Here is a 14,266-nt window from a genome sequence, read left to right as displayed (position 1 = left end):
AAATCGACAAAGTATGTACATTGAGCCCATCACAAATTTTTAAGACGACTAATGTCAGTTTCGTGCAAAGGTGAACGATTGCGGCAAGAAGAACTTTGCTCAAGGCAAATAGTTCAGTAGATCTCCCGTGTTCTACTCTAGACCAAATTATATCGCAAGCGCGCAGGAGCAGGTCTTCCACCATTCTCATGCGAGCGGAGCAAGGGTGGCTGATCGCCTTTACGATTCCGCTGTGACCAGGCACCTAAACGAGTTTGATGAGGACAGATATTTCTTGATTAGCTTTGAGCACACTGAAAGAAGCTGCACTTCGTAGCAGTACGTCTACCGCCACCTTGATGGTAGCTACTTCTTCATGAAAAACACTACAGTGGTCCGGTAAACTAAAGCTAATAACGTAGAGCTTTAATGAAATTTCGAAATTGATCTTCTATTATGTCGAAGAATGGTAATCGAATGCATATTATTTACTTAAACCACGACTAAAAATAATAAATATTTCTCCTCCGAGTAGCTGAGAGCTGGGTTGCTCTCTCACTTCACTATTATGTACTATTTTGACAGTTGTCAGTTAACATAGATATCTCTCAGTGCCACGTTTTCTATGCAATACACTCACTTAATGCTAGTCACCCTGTATATAAAAGTCAAAAAAGATATTTTTTATGCATTTCTTTATCTTTTTCTTCAAAATTCAATAACTCTTTATTAATACAAATGAATTTATCTGCGTTTCACAAAAGTAAAAGTAAAATTACAATAATATTTAATTAATTCAGTACAAAATATATGATTTTGTGCATTTTCAGCAAATTCGATCAAGGAACGAGATAACTAGTGAAATAATTTAGAACAAGGCTTACGAAAATTGGTATAAAACCGGCAACAATTGATACAACTGGACTCTGAAATGTGAAATGGAGAAGTGAGGCGAGAAACGTATAATTTTGAATCAAACCAAAAATTGTTTTAGAAAAATTGCTTAATTTTAAATGTAACTGATTTTGATTTTCCTTTCAACATTATTTATCTAATTTTTTTTTATTTTTATATTTTTTTTTTGCATTGCAATTGTATTATTGTGCCGTTGCAAACAAGTGCATGAGTATGGTGTCGATATGCGAGCGTGTGTTTTTATGTGTGTTTTATGTAATTTGAAAATGAGTTGTTGTTGCTTTTTATAAAAAATGGTTTAGGCACCCTGTATAATTAGAATTGATAATTAGCAAATTTGCGCTCCACACATTCATCCGCTCTTGCAGCGAAGCTCTACAGCGTTTAGCAGTTTAGTGGCTGATCATCATCGACTTCTTTACCTTTTTCTCGGTCTTCTCATGGGTGACGGTGACCTCCTCTGTGGACAAAGGAAAAATTAACTTTCAACACATAAGACAAATAAAATGTTGTACAAACCTTCAAACTTCTTTGGTAATTGCTTCACGGTCTCAATGGTGCGCACGTTCTTCTCACCGGGCTCAATGATCTCCTCTTCGTACTCCTCCACGATCTCTTCCTCGCTCTCTTCGCCACCATTGCTGGCCACTGGATCGTAAACTGTCTTGACGGCCTTCTTGACGATACCCTCAGCGGTGACAGTGGTGTAATGATATTCTGTGCCACCTTCAATCTTGATAGTCTCAACGGTAGTTACATCACCGGGATTCTCAGATGGTACAACCTTCTTGGTACCCGATTCGGAGCGGAGTTTCTTTGTGGATGTAACATTCTTATGCTTCTCAGCATCTTTCAAGGTCTTCTTATAAGCGCGTATCTCTTCTTCAGTCAATTCGGCCTCTTCTTCTTCGTACACCGTCTTCGAAGTGGTGATAGTTTTGCCCGATTCCAATTTAGTAGAGTAGGTGTACTCAACGCCATGTGGCACGCGCTTGGAGCTGACAGTGGTGGTATCGTTCTCAATGAAATCTGGTGGTGGTGGTGGTATGTTAGACTTAGTCTTCTTGGTCTTCTTCTTGTCCTTAGTATCAGCAGCACTGCCAGTCGAAGAGGAAATTTGTTTGATATTTTGTTCTTGTACGGAGTTCTTGCGTACAGTACGATTGTTTTCGGTGATCTCAGTGCTTTGCGAGAAACGACGTGACTCCTCCACAGTGGTGTGTTGCTTGAAGTTACCCTGTTGTTGGTCGGTACGTTGTACAATACGACGCGATTCAGTTGAATCGGTCGAGTCCACCGAAGATTTCTTCACCAAAGCCGCCTTCTTCTTATTCTTGTCGACGGCAGGCACCTTGTAGTCGTCAGGCAACTCAGCTGGTATTGAATCGAAGAAAGTCTTAGTACGCATGCTGCGTGAGCCATCATCATTGATGGTGGTGTAGACCTCTTCGTAACCACCTTCAATTTCGCGTGTCAACATAGTTGTATTTTTGTCGATGCGTACCTCCTTGCCGAAGCGCTTACGGATCTCCAGCTTATTTTGGGCCTCACGCTTCGCATCCTCTTCGCTGACGGGTTTGGGATCCCAGAAAGTGCGTACGGAGGTCTTCAAGGTGCCATTTGGCTGAGGGGTGACGGTGCGTACCTCATAACCGCCATCGATAACTTTGTATTCGGTGCGTGCCTTGGTGACAGGGTCGACCTCGACTTTGCCGTCTTCAATGTCAGCGGATGTCAAGAGTTCTGTGTGTATGTGTGCGGAGTTGGTGTAGGGTTGCCGTCGGTTTTGTGGAGTGGTGCGTTTATTGTTTTTTTTTTTATAAAGAAAAGAGGTGTGTGTGTGAATAAGTAATATTCGGTGGATCGTTTGCTCTTGTGTTAGTTTGTTGGTTTTAGTTAATATTCTTTTTTAGTATTTTAAGCATTTTAAGCAACTAATTTTAACAACTTCGACTTGATTTTCATTCAATAAAGCACTTAACCGCTACGCCTGCGCGCAGCTTTCCCTCTCTCCTGCAACGAGTTATCACTTTGAGAGTAAGCTCTCTCCTTTATAAAATTTTTCGTAAAATTTTATGAGTGTTTGTGTGCGTGTGTATGTAAGTATGTACAATGTCTGGGGTCTTTTGTGAAAAACAACTACAACTACAACAACAACTTCGAATTCGAGGATTCAACTGTCTTCTTTTTTACTCATACATGTACTGGGTTCGGTAGTCGTGCGCCCGCGAGCTCCTCAAGGATGCACGTGGGCAACAGGCAACCGTAGCGGGCCACCAATTTCAGTAACTGTTATTTGGATTTGCGATTGGATTTGTTGGCAAGCTGCTTGGCGGAAGCGCCTTGGGCCTGCGCTTGTTGTGATGTCTGCGGTAGTTGTTGCTGTTGTTGTTGATGATGCTGGTTCTGTCTTGGTGGACGTTGTGGTTGTTGTGTGGTCGGTTGTTGTTGTTGTGGCCGTAGTAGTTGTTGTGTCTGCGGTAATGGTTGTTGTTGTATGGGTGGTGATAGCAGTGGTGGCGGTATTTTGCTGCTTAGTGGCACCGGTTGTGGCGCTTCTCTCGGTGCTGTCACCTGTTGTTGTTGTGCTTGTCTTTGTACCGTCACCTGTTGTTGTTGTAGGTGCCTTTGTGCTATTACCTCTTGTTGTTGTGCTTGTCTTTGTACTGTCACCTGCTGTTGTTGTAATTGTCTCTGCACTATCACCTGTTGTTGTTGTCCTTGACTTTGTACTGTCACTTGTTGTTGTTGTACTTGTCTTTGCACTGTCACTTGTTGTGCTTGTTTTTGTACCGTCACCTGCTGTTGTTGTTGTACTTGTCTTTGTACTGTTACTTGCTGCTGCTGTTGTAATTGCCTCTGTATTGCCCGTTCATGTTCTTGTTGTTGTAATTGTCTTTGTATCGCTCGTTCGTGTTCTTGTTGTTGTAATTGCCTTTGTAGCGCCCGTTCATGTTCTTGCTGTTGTAATTGTCTTTTCAACTCTTGTTGCTGTTGTTGCAGCAATTGTCGTTGCAACTCTTGTTGTTGTTGTAGTTCTCGTTGTATAGCTTGCTGTTGTTGTTGTTGCTCTTGCAACTGCAGCAACTGCTGCTGTGTCTGTACTTGTCTTTGTTGTTGCTGTTGTTGTACCGGTCTCGGAGAGGCCGTTCGTTTCAGACTACGTTGTGTATTAGTATCGTTGTTGTTATTGTTATTGCTTATCTTAAGATTAGTATTGTTATTGTTAGTGTTGGTATTTTGTTGTCGCGCTGGCGATCGGCTGCGCGTCGCTGCGGTGTTAGTCGGCGCCGCCAGCAGCGGACGTGTGAACACGTCCTCCACCTTCAGCTCTTCCAGTTTCTCAGCGCTCTCTTGCAACATGCGGTTAATGCGTTCTAAGCGTTCCGATTCAGCAGCCTCCGCTGCCGCATTGCCACCTATGTGTAAAGGGATAAAGTTGTTAGGAGGCATTGGATTTTCTATGTAATGGTGTTCTGCTGCAAATAAGAAATAAATGACAACTAACGGTATTAAAACTGAGAAGTGCCATTTTTTTCAGTGCTACAAAGGACATTTTTTTTTATTCTCTTTTCATTTGACGAATGATGTTCGTTTTACTGATGAACCGATGATTGATGGAGTGATTGCTGAACTGATGGCGTTGGTGAGATCGTTGATGATGAAACAAGGAAAAACAAATTTTTCGAATTTCGAAAATGAAGATTTTTAAACATTTTCCATCTACAACTCAAAGCAAGAACCAATATATGAACATATTTTTGATGAAACAAGAATTGTAAATTAAAGGTTAGTATTATAAAGGTAACACTGTAACCAATCGAGCAACATAAAGAGAACCACTTGAGCCAATTGAAACAGAAAACAAAAAAAAAATGTAGATTATACAAGTTTATTGCCAATGTACATACATACATCTATGTATATATAACAGATAACGGATCGATAGTCAACAAGAAAACACTAATTCAGTTAACAGCAGATCTGATTTCTCTTATTTTGGAGAATCTCATAGGGTAGCTCTCCTATTTAAGTCGTTCAAAATTATTTCTTCAAATTATTAAAGCAGTTTGCGGCAGTAGTCAATAATGATGGCACCAAATCGTTCTCCTACAACCCTACGATTATCCACGAATAACATACCAGAGATGCGGGAAAAGTTGAAGAACTTAACTTGGTCGTAAAAAATTCCACCAAAAGGTGTCTCGAGTCTCCTGGAAACCGCAGAATATTAGTTTATTCGTTTTGCATTATTGCACATTAGTCCGCAGCAACCTTTTTTTGCTTCCACACTTGAAAAACTCCCTCGTTGATAAGGGGTTCGGTTTAACGAAAAAAACTGTTCATTATTTTGTTTTTAAGAGATTAATAACGTTAAGTGACAGCGAACTTCGTGAAAAGGTGTTTCGTTTTATTGCATATCAGTTACCCAGCAAATTTTCTTAGCTGCTGAACTCGAAAAACCACCTCGATAGTAAAGGATTCCATTCAACAGAAAAAAATGTTTGAATGAAAGAGGTTCAGAGCAAAATTAAAGAGGAATTAACAGCTTATGGAGTCTATAAGAAGACGTTACTTCGATCGAGCACTAAATGAAACTAGGCTACTTTCGTAAATATTGCAAGAAAAGGTAAAAGCAGAATTCCAATAACAAGCATATTTTAAAATGCCATTAGATGGCAGAATTATCGCACCTTTTGAAGCAACTAAAATTGACGTGACAACTTTAAAACCATCAACATTAGTTTTCAACACTAAGTGGCTAAATTTTTGATGTAAAAATGTTTTTAACAACAATTTTGTAAGAGATTCTAATTTGCTTTAAAATAAAATAAAAGCGAATTTCCATGAATTTATGGTAAATTTTGTTTTTCTGTAGTGAGAACATGATGCTTTACGGAAACGATTTTTGTGGAAAAGTACGAAATTTCCATTAAGTATATGTTTATGATAATTATATGGTAAAATTTTTGAGTACCGATTTTTTAAATACTTCTTTTAATTGTATTTCAAATTCTGCTCTCAATGATATCAATTTATGAAAAAAAGAGTAAATGAGTACCTTTTTCGTTCGACGTATTACGTATTACTGCATGAGCGGCCATCATGATAGCACGAATAATTATAAAATTATATGCCCTTGTAATATTTATACAGGAATCGCTGATAAAAGCTTTTTGATGTTAAGTATCGGTGTGTTTTCAATACCGCTGTAGGCGTACTAACGCGCTTAGATATTTTTGAACATATTAGTCCTGTATTTTTTTATATAAAAATTGGTTATATAGTAAAACCCGAAAGCTTTGCAAATGCTAACTGGTGCTAAACTAAATTGTAGTTGGTATTGAAAAACTTAAGGACTTTTATTTGATTATTTTCATATTTATTGAAAGTTGTCATTTTGAGTACTCCAATTTTTCATCATTTCGAAAACTTAGAAAATAATTTCAGGCATGTAGACTATTAAAAAATGGAACAAATATATAGTATTGCTGGGGGATCCGACCACGAGTTGCTGCGGTATACATTTTATAATACAAGTATTATTCATATAAAAACTATTCAATACAGTAAAAATTTTTTTACGAATAAAGGCGAAAACGTTTTTGTCGGTATAACAATCCAAGGGATTGTACTTGAGGCTCAATTTTGAATGTTCATGCAAAATAATTTCATTGCAAAAAATAACGAATTTAAGGCTGCTTTCTCAATGTCTGGTTAACAGCGTTTCTGTCCAGTTAATAGAGTTGTTCGCTTTATAGATTGTACTTAGTAAAGATCGACAAAGAGGTGTGCTTAATAGGGCGTCCATTTAAGAAAGCTCTCACTGTAGTCTTTATTTATGAATTGTTTTAGCTATGCTATCTTCTAAGTTAGTTCGAACTGAACACTAAATTTTACTAAAATCGGTTCAGTAGTTTAGGCGTCCATCGCGGACAAACAACGTGACACGTGATTTTTATATATTAAGATAAGGATATCTGATTTTCGAAATGCTCAAATTTAAAAATACTCTCATTGTAACAAGCTTATTCTTTGCAGTTATACACTTATTCCATGCCATGAAAAAAAATTATATTTTATCGTATAATTTTTGACTCACTCTTCACTCATACGCGTGAGCTTCACCACACAAATAACCCAAAGGTTATACGATCAGGAAATTGCTTTCAAGTCTGTAAACACACACTCTTTGAAACTAATTTTACAAGTAGTTTTTATGGTCAACTTGAAACCAAAATCCTGATCGTGCAACTGCACCGTAAACAGGCAATAGGAAACACAGAGTTAAACGAAGTACTGTATGTGATACACGAAAGGGAGAGAGGATTATCAACAAAAATTTCTATGTACCCACATCATACAGATATTAACCACAAAATACCGGAACTTTTAAATATGCTGCAAATAAAAATTGACTCATTAGTAATAATAAATTAATTAATCAATAAATATACAAATATATCATACATCCATACAAACATATAAAGTGCTGTAAGGAAAACATTAAAAATATTGAATGAAAATTGAAATAAAAATACAAATATGTTCAATAATTTTTGTTTTTATTGTGTAGTACAAATAAGTTTCATTCGAAAAATATATAACATTTGTTATTTAGGAAATATTATTATTGATATAACGGTGTTTTGCATACGCATATTCGAAATAATGCAAAATTGTCTGCTTTTAACTTTTTTTTATTAATTTTTATAATTTTATTTTTTATTTATTTTTTTTTTTTTTTTAATTTGCATTTTTTTTATTTTTCGAAAAGTTTTCAATAATTTACCATTTGAAAATACACAAGGAACTAGGATGAAGATATGCTTGTTATCATTATTAATATTTAAGTAAGTAAGGGAGGAATATATTTACGCCTCAAACACACACGAAATCCAACGAATGCGAAACAAACAAATTGAACGAAATTTGCAAAAGTTTATTAAATACAAAATGAGCCTTACAAAATATTCAAAATTGTTTCAGTTTGTAATTTAAAATATGATTTTTGTGAACAACAATTTACAAAAGTTATCGAAATGACTACAAAAACTAAATGTTCGAAACAAATTGTAGAGAAAATGCGTAACTGATTTACCTAAATAATGAATTGTTTGAACGAAAATTAATTAAATTAGTGTAGATAATTAACAATTGCAATGATGTGAGTGGGTGCTATGATATGGCAAGTATGAGTATTTACTAAAAGTGATTTTCAGTTTTCGAAAATAAAAGTGCGAAATTTTTGGCATTTGGCACGACTCAAAAATTTTGACTCAAAATCGAGCAAAAATTTCGAAAAAAAAATTGTCAACCAATGTCAGTCAAATAGTGTGCCTTCACCTCGTGCATACTTTATTGTCGCATACTGTGCCTGTGGGCGAGTAAGCATGTGTGCCTGCCTGTGAATATGCATGTGTGCCTGTGTGTGTGTATTTTCGTGTGCGTAATATAAAAAATTTGTTCATTGTGCTTTGTTTGTAGCAAACATTTTTCGCTTTATTGTAAATGTAAAATGTTTGTTGTAATTTTGTTCTCTTTTTTTTGTGCAATTTTGTATTACTTTTTCATTATTTATATATGTATATATTTTTTTTAGTATTTATGTAGGTATAACTGTGAAGGACGTCTCTTCTCTTTCATGTGCTTGAAAATGTTTCACTTCATATTTGTTAAGAAGTTATTGTTTTTTTTTTATTAAAACATTTTTTTTTTATGAAGTACCAGACTTATCCTCCTCCTGTGGCGGCGTGGCGCCGGGCTTCGATTCCAAGGTTTGCGTGATTTTCTTCCAAATATTATCGAAGGCATCTCGGCCGGTGTAATCGATTTGTCCGGCCTCCCAGCATTGGCGACGCATCAGCTGTTCGTAGGCCTCCTGTTCGGGTGTGCGTTGCTCGCCGAGACGCAGCTGAGACAAAGCGCCAGCCAAACCAGCCTATGAAGGTTGGGTGTGGGAATGGAAGAGAGTAAAGAGAAAATATTTATCAGTTAGAAATTTTTTTTTAATATTAATTTTTATGGTAAGCCACATAGAAATTACATGAAATGTGTTTATATACAGGTTTTTGGTGCTTAAATTGGTCAAAAAATATTTGCGGACTGGAAGTTATGATCTATTCATTTTAAAGTCATAACTTATAGTGATATAGCTTATTGAAAAAGTTTACAAATTTTAGTACATTTTTTACGAATTTATTAATAGTTCAAGAAACTAAGAGAAAATCTCTAAAAAATCAGACACCGAGGTCTAAGTGAGCGGTGAATCGAACAAGCAATTGGTATAAATCAGAAAAAGTAGGAAGCTGAAATGGGTTCTATGGGAAATATATCAACTGAGTAACTTTGTGGTTGCTTTTTATATAAAAGCATTTAAAAATAGAACGGACTTCAAAAAATTAAAGAACAATAAATCAAAGAAGACCACCATTTTAATGAAGTTGGATAGATTTTTTCATTGTTCAAAAATACTGGCGCTCAAATGGCTTACGTACCTTAACTTTTTAGAGTCTCAATACTTAATATTGACAAAAAAATGTAGTAATAATTAAAGTTTATTTCATTAGATTGTAAAATATTTTTTTTTTTAATTTTTATAATTTCTGTTTTTAATTTTTGTGAAAACCCTTGTATTAAAAAAATAATAATAATTAAAATTTATTTCATTAGATTGTAAAAAAATTTGTTTTTAATTTTTTTAAATTAAATTATTAAATTTTTATTATTTTCTTTTTTTTTAATTTTTTTTTTCAAAAATTTTTTTTTTATTTTTTTTTAATTTTTTTATTTTTTGTGAAAACTCTTTTATTTAAAAAAAATATATATTTTGGAGTATAAATAAACTGAATTTGATTCAAAATAAGCTCTTTAAAATTGTTTTCAGTTAAGTAAGTACACCCATGATTATAAAATAAGCATACCTTTAAAATTCAACTTAAAGCTTTAAAGCTTAGAACTAAAATTATATGCGAAACTATAAACATTTAATTTAACATTTAATGACCCAACTTTAAAATTGCTTTCCAAATTTTGTTTTCTCAATGTAATTTTTTTATAATAATTTTAGAAATTTTTTTGGAATTTTTTTTTTTAAGTTTTTTTTTAAATCACTATATTTTTTGAAAAATATATTATTTTTTCCTTTTTTTAAATTTTTTTATTTTTTTTTAATTTTTTTAGAAAATATTTTTAAGAATTATGATATTTTTCGATTTTTTTTAATTACTATATTTTTTGAAAAATATATTGTTTTTCCTTCTTTTATATTAATTAATCAAAATTTTTGTTTTAAAAATTTGTTTGAAATATTTTTTTAAAACTTTTTTTATATTATATTTTTTGAAAAATTTTTAGTTTCCTTATCAGCAAATATTTTTTAACCAAACCCATATTTAATAATAACACCATAATATACATAAATATGTGTGTGGATGTGTAAAAACATAAAACATTGTGCATACCAAAGCATATACTCTTAAGCTGGATTAGTTGTTATTATGTAACAGAGAACATTTAATTTTGCACTTAAAACTAATATATAAGTGACATATTTACATAATATGTGTATATATATAAAAAATGTTCATTATAGAAATTTTCGTTAAACCAGACTTTACATTTGTTAGTATGAAGCAGCAACCAAACGCCAAAATATTCGTTCATTCACCTTCGGGAAGATTACTAGGGTTACCAAAGTACGCGATTATTCTGAGAATAATTTCAGTTTGTGTCACGTAGTGCAGGTCTTAGCTTTAGTAATTTCTGAGATATATGAATATATTTTATATGATTTTTTATGATAAAACTAAAATGTGCTTCAAGGTTTACACGTAACTGTACACCGTTTTCCAATGAGATGATTTCGGTTTTACAAAAAATAATTAAGATATTTTTTTATGAAATGATGCTTATAATATATTGCAATGTATTTATGAGAAAATGTAAGGCATCGCTCTTATTGCTGCAAAAAAATATAGTCATCCATTGACCGCAAAATTATTTTTAGGAGTCTAACAACCAAATATCTTTGAAGAACTATGTCAAAAAGCAACCATATCAAAATATTTAAGATTGAGACCCAAACTCAAACACCAAATTTTCAAAGTGGTTATATTAAGAACTCCTCAATATTATACATTTTTCTTCGATGTATCAAAAATAACTTAAATTTTGAACTCATCCCTCATTAATGAAGACTAAAGTTTCATTCCATGAAGTATCATATGTATTCCCAGCTTACGGAAGAACTGCTTTATATGGTCAGTAATCCTGCTCTTCTACAAAGAAACTCAATTTATGTAATAAACTCCGATTTTAAGATATTCAGTTATTACTGCTGGGATACAACTTTGGAAAAGACATAACCTAGACATGTTTGGACCCAAGTCAAAAGAAAATTTGTTAGATAAGATAAAAGAGTCATTGGAATAAAATATCTAAGGCGATCTGAAGTGAGAACTTAAACATCTTTTAGCTATTGTTTTCACATTTATTACTGGTAACAGCTGATTTATCTTTATAACGCTAATTTTTATTTATAAACAATGAGAACTGTATGAACACCGAACCCTTAAATATGCTGCAGAAAATAACTTGAAAACACATTATTTGCTGACCTTCTTTCTTACCCTCAATATAGGTCCTTTCTCAATATATTTAAATATTTTAATTTTTGTCAATTTTTTTTTTAATTATTTTATGTATTCCTTTTCTTAGGATTAAGATATCGCAGTAAGCAATTCGTGCGTTGATGGTGAATGAATGAATATTTGATTAGAAAACATAAACAAATGAATGAGTAAAATGACAAGCACACGAACTGACAGCAAAATTATGACGAAAGACGGTACGAATGAATATAAATATGACGATATATGAATTATATAGCATAAAGACAATTGACTTGATAAATCTACATTTTATATTAAATATTTTTTGACTATTACTAGAAACAAGACAATTGACGTGACTCATGACATATGACAGATGACACATGGGACTTAATACAACATTAAATCCATGATTTGACGGCTTGACTCATAACGTGATTTTAGCAAAACTATCAACGAGACTTATAAGATGACAGCTAGTTTAACTCATGACATGACAATGGGCTCAACTCATGACATGACTGTTGACAATACAAATGACAGCATTTTATATGCCTAACTAAGCAAACTAATGAAATTAGAAATGATAAATGTAATGACTTACACGATCATAATGACATGAAAATACTTTACTTCAAACGATGGAATGGCAAATATAATTTTACTTTGACACAAGATGGCTGACAGAACTAGCGATAGCATGACATGATTTTTGACATGGCGAGTCAAAATGGTTTTTGACAAAATGATTGAAAAAGTATTAAAGTTTGCAAATGAAAATTTAATGAAGCAATGAGTAGTGTCTGAAAAGGCAGTGTATTCTCAACAAAGTTTTAACGTTAGACCACAAAATATTTTTTTAATTTTTTATTGAAAGCGAAGGGTATGCACCTTGAATAGTATAACAAAAGCCCGCCTAGGCCAAAAATAATGACATGCGCTAGTAATACCATCGAATACAACTAGTGATACAACTAGTATATATAATACCAAACTGATAGTTTCAACAAATCTGGCAACTCCCAAATATTTACAGACAATTTCACTTTAAAAATGTTTGTTTTTACTAAATATGCCTCTATGCAACACCAACTAGGCCCGTAATAATATACATTTCTATACCCGAAATCGTATGGAGTGCTTTATAAATAATACTAGATAAATGAAGTTCAACTATTTAGCACTTGAGTATGTCATGAGTGTGTCATATGATCGTGACATGTCACTTTACCTCATTCTTTTCATTAGTTTTGTTTTTGTTTTCTCTTTCAATTTCATTCACATCTTCACTACGGAATGCTTGCTTATCTGTACTAGACCTAGTGCTAACGGTTTTTTTCTTTGTCCCATCTGTACTCTGTGATTTTTGCTTTACAGATGAGGAGTCTTGTTGTTTTTGGGCAGTGCTCTCTTTATGAATATCAGCTTCATAAACTCGTTGCTCAGTGGCAGTGGCTTCAACACTTTTGCTTGTTGAAGGTTTTGTACTTTGCTCATGGGATTCATGGCTAACAGGACTAACATGCGTTCCATGGGACTCATGGGATGCAGGTGCCTGATATTGTTCTATTGGCTTGTCTTTTTGTTCATGGTACTCTTGTTGTTGCTGCTGTGATTGTGGGGTTTCAACAGCGGCAGCTTGTTCTCGCTCATAATTAGCCTCACTATGCGCTTGTCTTGATTGTTCTTGCTCTCTGTTTTGCCACTCGTGTGTTGGCTCTGCGGCTGGCTGTTGCCATTCGTGTTGGTGATGTTCTTCGTGCTGATGCTGTTCGTGATGGTGTTGTTCTGGTTCATAGTGTTGCTCGTGATGGTGTTGCTCTTGCTCATAATGTTGTTCGTGATGGTGTTGTTCGGGTTCATAATGTTGTTCATGGTGCTGCTCACTCTCTCTGGCTAAATTCTCATAGTAATCTTCCCAAGGATCGCGAAACTCTTTAATTTCTTCGAACTCGTAATAATTCGGCGACGGTGAATGTTCGTGTTGCTGCTGTTGATGATGATGGTGTTGCTCATGTTCGTAATGATGATAGTAATGATCGTGTTGTTGTTGTGCTGGTGGTTCGGGTCGATAGTGATAGTAATAATGAACAATGGCGCCACACTGCGTGCCAAGGACATTTGTTCGTTTCGTACAATTTAGCGATTCGTTGTCGGGTTTCGTATCGGTTTTCGTTTCGTTTCAATCACAAAGCAGGCCAATAGTGTTTTTGGTATGTTTTTAGCATAATTTGGAGATAGCACATTCATATGAGTTAAGGCATAAATGCGTTTCGAATACAAATTATGATTTTTGTTTTTGAATTTTGGTTTTTTGGAAAATTTAGTTGGGTTTTATTATTTCATTTGGCATGTTAAGTATTAGAAAAATATAAAAATATATATAACTTTTAGCAGTTGTTAGTAATAATTGGTGTAAAATAAGAAATCATATATGCATAACGGTAGTTATATTTAGCTATTAGAACTAGTAACAGCATGCAGAAATGCTTTAAACGCTTAAAGTTTTCTAAAAAAAAAATATTTCGAATTGAATAAATGGCGCAAAGGAGTAATTATAACCTGAATTTGAAGCTGTATTTATTTGTGTAAGGTCTTTGTTGGGTAACAGTAGTTTTTTGTTTCAAAATAATTTGGAGTTCTCATCTTGTTTCAACATTTTTGAAGGATATATAATATATAAGTACTCTGTGTAATGTTCACCTGTTTGCCTAAGGTCAGTTTCCGAAAAACATCATTTGTTTTCAGATATAGGGTTT

The 14,266-nt window shown here is 33.9% G+C and overlaps 2 protein-coding genes across 9 annotated transcripts in view; both read right to left on the bottom strand.

Annotated features, from left to right (window-relative positions):
* Positions 1–681: 681 nt before the first annotated feature.
* The window catches only part of LOC109579193 (uncharacterized), a 38,619-nt gene continuing 25,034 nt past the window's right edge, over positions 682–14,266 (bottom strand). Inside the window, exons 2-3 of the mRNA XM_011212389.4 lie at positions 1,414–2,637; positions 682–1,354 (exon numbers count right to left, since the gene is read on the bottom strand). Of these exons, the coding sequence (XP_011210691.1) occupies positions 1,287–1,354; positions 1,414–2,637 (1,292 nt within the window). The 3' untranslated portion in view covers positions 682–1,286. The remainder of the gene's footprint in view (positions 1,355–1,413; positions 2,638–14,266) is intronic.
* The window catches only part of LOC105231209 (glycogenin-1), a 36,614-nt gene continuing 25,042 nt past the window's right edge, over positions 2,695–14,266 (bottom strand). For 2 of the 8 annotated variants that reach the window (XM_049452444.1, XM_029553134.2), the window contains 2 exons: positions 8,623–8,836; positions 2,695–4,373 (listed from right to left, as the gene is read on the bottom strand). In XM_049452444.1, the coding sequence (XP_049308401.1) occupies positions 3,187–4,373; positions 8,623–8,836 (1,401 nt within the window). In that variant the 3' untranslated portion in view covers positions 2,695–3,186. Of the gene's footprint in view, positions 4,374–7,695; positions 8,837–12,738; positions 13,612–14,266 lie in introns of those variants that run through there. The other 6 variants (XM_049452445.1, XM_011212396.4, XM_049452443.1 and 3 more) reach the window with 5 other exon arrangements.

The sequence above is a fragment of the Bactrocera dorsalis genome, chromosome 3 (genome assembly GCF_023373825.1).
Source record: "Bactrocera dorsalis isolate Fly_Bdor chromosome 3, ASM2337382v1, whole genome shotgun sequence".
Lineage (NCBI taxonomy): Eukaryota > Metazoa > Arthropoda > Insecta > Diptera > Tephritidae > Bactrocera > Bactrocera dorsalis.
This window is presented reverse-complemented; position numbering and strand designations above follow the sequence as displayed.